The following is a 6,000-nucleotide window of genomic DNA, read 5'->3' on the forward strand; positions in this document are numbered from 1 at the left end:
AGCCTCAAGAGAGAAAATCTCTCTTCTCCCCAGCTCTCACTAACTCAGTTCACCCTTATGCAAGTGTGGAATATTGTTCTCCACAAAAGAGGAGAGATTCCCATGCCAATGGACTTTGGGGATTGGGTTACATTTATATTGCTCAAGAGGATATCTGAAGATATGAAAAATGCTTTGGACTTGAAATTACTGAGATATATTTGGAAACCCATTTCTAATACTAATTAAATTGTATGACTAAAGGCAAGACTTAACTTCTTCTAGGCTCAAATTCTTCATCCGTGAAATGGTACTAATAATACCTATAGTAATTTCCTCATAGGATTTTGTGAGTACATTCATGAAAAGGTTGAAAACCATAAAGTACTCAATTAATAGTAGAGATAATTATGAAAGTGTTCAATAAAATTGAATTTTTATTATTATACACATGGGTATGGTACTAAATCCTCATTTGATAGATGATTAAATTGAAATCCAGAGAGGTTATTGCACAAATAGTTAGAAACAGGAATAGAATCTAAGTATCTTAACGATTAAACCAAGGATTTTTTATTTTTTTCTAGTAACCCACGTTAATGCTTAGAATTCTTTCCCCCCAATCTTAAGAGAGGGAAAAAAAAGAACATCTAAACATTGCTTTCTTTTGGCTTATGTAATTATTTATTTTTCTGCTTTGGTCTACTTTAAATGAAGTGATGCATAGCATTAAAACCAACTATGAATTTAGAGACCAGTATTAGATAGGAGTAGACAAACAGCTAATGCTTGAGATTTGCCATCTATAAAATGCTACATCACAATGTTAACTGTGAACAAAAATAAAAATTCATTTATCCATGTAAATAGAAGCTATGAGGAAAAAAAAATCCTTAATTCTTGTGTCGGACAGCACAAAGTCTCATAGGCTAGTATCTCCAACCTAATTCAATGAACTGAATCCTGTTGTGCCTTACTTCTAAAATACCAAGGTATGCAAACCCTATCTTTTTGTTTATTTTATATCAGGACACAGTTAGTTATGGGTATAGTGGGAACATAGATTACTAGCTGTTTTTTTTTTCAACAAAATTTAGGGAATACTATCCAAGGATTAAGAACTAGTATTCTTTAACTATAAGTGCCATATTTTGGAGATTTGGATTTTTGCTTTTTCATTTAAAATACCTACTATTTATATAATGCTGTGTGTTTGATATATATTTGATATTTATGTGTGTGCATATATATGTATATATATATATATATATATGATAGCCACATATACTTCTTAGAAATGTAAATAGCACAAAAAAAAGAGAGGCAATGAATCAAAGAGGAAAAACTCTAGCATCTGGATCAGAAGCCCTGGGTTGTAGCCCTGACTATGACATCATGGCCTCAGTTTTCAATTTTGTGAAAGAAATGATGATTGTAAGATTTCTGAAACTTCTCCATTTCTTATTCTATAAGATCTATGTAAAAGAAAAGATAGGAAAGAAAACTTTGAGAAGAGGAAGAGTTCAGAAGAATGTAGGAAGGAGAAAAAACTTGGCATATTGAGAAATATCCAGATATAAGAAAATGCTGAAATTCCTGCTTCCACATCTACCAGATCTCTTAGCCATCTACTACCTCTCATGTTATAACCAAGCCCTTAATCTTGAATGCTATGAAAAGAAATTTAGTTCTTGTCCTCACCCTGACACAGAATCACATAATGTCAGATCATCTGGACTAAGACATTAATTTTACAAATGAGGAAATTAGTCCCAGAGAAGGACAATGACAAGTCCATGTTTACATAGTTCAAAGTGGCAGAACTGGGACTATGTTTTCCTAAGAAGGCTACTGACTAAGTTGTCCATGCTCTGTGAGTTAGCTGTCTCCATAGTGAGGATCAATTGTTTTTTCCATATCATATAAACCAATTTCAGCATATTTGAAGATAGGAGGGTCCCTAGGAGGCTCAGTGGACAGATAGGCTGAGAGATGGGAGATCTTAGTTTCAAACCTGGCTTCAAACATTTCGTAGCTGTGTGACCTTAGGCAAGTTACTTAACCCCATGCCCATTGCTTAATCATTTCTACTCTTCTAAGACAGAAGGAAAGGGTTTAAAAAGAGAAAAAAGAAAATTAGGAAGCAACAAAACAACCAAAATTCCTGGCCCACAAACACATTCATAATGAGACTTTCTAGTTTTAATTCCACATGCATCAGAATCAAATTCAAATTTAAAAGATGTGGGGGATAACCAGATAAAACAAAACAATATTGTGCCTTTCAATTCATCTGTGAACTTAATTGCTTATTAAGTGTTAGATACATTTACCTGAGTTGCTTCACAAGCCTTAATAGCATATCGCTAAACAACAATTCTTTATCAAGAATAACTGCCTGAATTTTTAAAATTTTCATTTTTTAAGAGTTGCTTTTTTTTCTGAGGAGATGAGGGTGAACTAAAATTGAAAAATCAAACTACAAAAACATTAGCCCTGTTTTAAAATGTTATAACCTATTTTAAACTTCTATTTCTTCTCCTTGCTTAGTCTCAGCCCTCACAAACTGACCCCTATTTATTTTATACTTCTATTTCTGTCTTGATGGAGACAGCTTGAATAGTCTGAAATATGATTGCAATTTTATTACTTTCCGGTTTTCAATGGTTCAAATTCATAATCAGATTTTCTACATTTAACACTGAGTAACTCTTCTGGGGCTAGATCCTCTTTTCTTTGAGATGTGGTAAACCACAAGTGTGGAAAATACTACCTTGGTGCAAGATGAATTACTTAAAACTACAGAAATAAAATATTTTCCTGAGAGACAACATGATATTTGGTTTTCTAGAAACACATAATTTATTCCTGTTGTATTTCTAGGAAACCATAATTTATTCTCAAGTACTACAAATACAGAGAATCTATTCACATTGGTTGTCTAAATAATACTTTTAAATTATTAGTATTTCCAGTGAAATAAAATTGCATTGGGAATGAAAAGATTACATCCTTTTTTTTTATCTTCTAAGGAAGAAATGCAGTCTTTCTGTTCAACATGAATATAATGATATGCCCTTCCCTGGTGATCATTACAGTTGATTAAGTCTGCTATTTTATTTTTTTGCAAAATAAAAACAAATACATAATAATGGGGTTTTCATATAGTAATAAAATGTCATCACTTACCACTGATTTTCAGAGCAAGATGAGGCACCTGTTCTATCTTTAGGAGATCAGGTCTCTCTATTAAAGGATATGAAGGGTATATATATCCACAGGTGGACATGAAAACACATATATATGGATAGCGCACCTTTTCCTATTGTGGCATATTCTGGTTGTGCAAGGTTGGGCAATTAATTTTAAGTCAACATGGCCCTGAAACAGAATTTGTCATGCCACTTCTGGAAACTATATCAAATTACAGTACTGGTTGTCTGACATAGTTCCAACCATTGTTCAACTGTTTTAAATAGTACATGACAACTTTCACATTTTTGATGAAATTAATTTTTGTCATGAATGAGCTTTAACTCTTTCTATGGTTTTTCCTCATCATTGCATCAAAACAGAATTTATAATGTTTGGAGAGAAAGGAATTAATTTGTTCTTCTCAGGGTGGGGTTCCATTAGAAAAGGAAACCCTGTTTAAGAGTTCAGAATAACATCTCAAGGACATTTTGTTATTGCCATAGGCCCAGTGGGTTGAGAGACCTTTTATCGCAAAAAAAAAAAAAAAAAAAAGCAAACCATTAGGCTATCCTACCTCCTTATCTCCTCTGATCTTAAAAGTCAGAAGAGTCTCTCCTGAAGACACAGCTACCCCCTCCCCCACCCCAGGGTCTCTCCCTTATTTTTCAATTGTCCCTTTAACATTTTAATTTCTTTCTTTAAGTCTTCCACTGACTGACATATTGTGTTCCTGAGGTCTTTTTACACGACCCTTATAAACATAGGCTGCTACTCTCCTCAATTCTTCGAGGTCCATAGAGTCCCAATTAGGACAGCTAGTTTTAAAGTAGTCTTTTAGCACTGAACAACAATTCTCAATGAATTGCCTATGTATTTGCCTAATATCCCTTTCTCTGGATAAATCAAGGTCCATATATGTATTTCCTATGTCAATAAGTCTGTCCATAAACTGGCAAGGGTCATCAATTTATTGTCGGGTCCTTTCAAATTTTGACCATTTTCCAGGTCTATCAGAACAAGCTCTTATGGCTGTCAATAATGCTTCTTTGGCCTGGTTTAGTTTTGTGTGATCTAGTTCAACATTGGGGTTCCACTGTGTATCTTCAGTTGGCCAATAATTTGCTCCTCTATCTTGCTTCAGATTAGCCAGAGAGATGACATTAATTTTCTCTTTCTTTGTCAGGATTTTTTCTAATAAATTTTCAACATTGTTAGATTTAAAATAGTTTTGAGCATTAAATAGTTGTAGATAAGAGAGTGGGAGCCTTAAACTGTGATAATTAAAAATGTTTGGGGAGCAAGGGAAATATATAACAATTATGACCACTGAAATATGTTTCTACTGTGTCTTGGTTTTATATAAATATAAGATGGTCACCAGGGAATATATTCCCAATTTATGAATATGCCCAAGCCACCTGGGTTTTATAGAGAAATTTAATTTATAATATACTGATTAATCAATAGAAAAAGAGAGAAAGTAAGAAAGGAATAAGAATGAATAAATCAGTCAGTTGGTTTTATCACTCACCCAAGATCTCTCTAGGTAAGGCTTCTCATGCCAACCTCAGGCTCTACCTTCAAGAGAGCCTCCTTTCAAGAAATGTTCCAGAGAATTCTCCTCCTGACTCCTCTTGAGTTCTCCTTCCACAGCCTCCTTCAAGACCTCTCCAGGAGCTCTCCCCCTCCAGCACCTCTCTCCTCTCAGCCTCCTTCAGAGCAAAACCTCCTCCTCTCAGAGCAAAAGAACTCCCCTCCCCCTGTCCTCAGACCCCACTATCTTTAAGGATACCATCTAAGTTCCCTCCCCTCAGTTCTCACATCTACCAATCAATGTCCATGTCTCCCCTGTGCCAATGGTGGCTCTAGTTTAACTCAGGACCACCCAGAGGTCTGTGGCTTTGCACATGTTTGTTGAAGGTCATATTCTCAAATAATTAAATTTTGATCTTTGCTGCAGTCCTTCCTAAATCCTGTTACTCTAAGTAGGGTGGAGATAGTATTTTCCAAGACCTGGTTCTGTCATTCCAAGTATCTCTATTGTATCAATTCTAAAATCAATCATGACTCAAAGAACTTCCTGTTCTATGCTTAAGCATAGGTCAAAACCCTTTCCATTGTTTAGCAAAAGGTTTCTGTCCTAAAGTAGTCTTAAGGAGGGAGGAGAAGGATCCTCCCATGCCAAGGGGTTTCACATTCCAATAGAGTTCTTACTATCAGTAGGAGATTTTTTCCAAGTATGAAATTTCCCAATGGTGAAATTTCCAACATTCATAAGTCTAAGAAATTTTAAGGTTTACAATCCCCCCCTGATGATCATTGGGAGACTAGTCTCCCCATTGATCAAACAACATAATCAATTTTGTAATTCTGAATTCAATTCTAACTATAGATATACACAATATTCAATTTTCTAAGAGAATTAGAATAGTGAGAGAGGAAATAGAAAAGAAAAGAAAGCAAAACCAATGTTTTGCTAGGCGCATTGACAGAAAGCCAAATTAGGGGCAGTCCCTTTTGGCATAAATGTGTACAATTACAATAAATGTTCAATCAAAAGTTCAGTTCAATCAATCATATCCAAAGTTCATTCTTGATCTTCTTGATGAAGTGTAGGTTTTCGGCATCTTTCTGCAACAGTTCACTCTCTGTATATAAAAGTTCCAAGCTTCTTTCTTGAAGATCTTTTCTTGAACAAAATCAAAATCTTGAATGTTTATAAAAGTACAATCTTAAAAAAAATCAAAATTCTTGGATTTTTATAAAAATACAATCTTAAACAAAAAAAAAACCTCAAAAATTCTTAGATTTTAAATTAAAATACAA

The 6,000-nt window shown here is 34.3% G+C and overlaps 1 protein-coding gene across 1 annotated transcript in view; it reads right to left on the minus strand.

Annotated features, from left to right (window-relative positions):
* The window catches only part of LOC100015721 (cysteine-rich secretory protein 3-like), a 49,344-nt gene extending 45,657 nt beyond the window's left edge, over nucleotides 1-3,687 (minus strand). Inside the window, exon 1 of the mRNA XM_007484074.3 lies at nucleotides 3,169-3,687. Within this exon, the coding sequence (XP_007484136.1) occupies nucleotides 3,169-3,268 (100 nt within the window). The 5' untranslated portion in view covers nucleotides 3,269-3,687. The remainder of the gene's footprint in view (nucleotides 1-3,168) is intronic.
* Nucleotides 3,688-6,000: the final 2,313 nt, after the last annotated feature.

The sequence above is a fragment of the Monodelphis domestica genome, chromosome 2, assembly GCF_027887165.1.
Source record: "Monodelphis domestica isolate mMonDom1 chromosome 2, mMonDom1.pri, whole genome shotgun sequence".
Taxonomy (NCBI): domain Eukaryota; kingdom Metazoa; phylum Chordata; class Mammalia; order Didelphimorphia; family Didelphidae; genus Monodelphis; species Monodelphis domestica.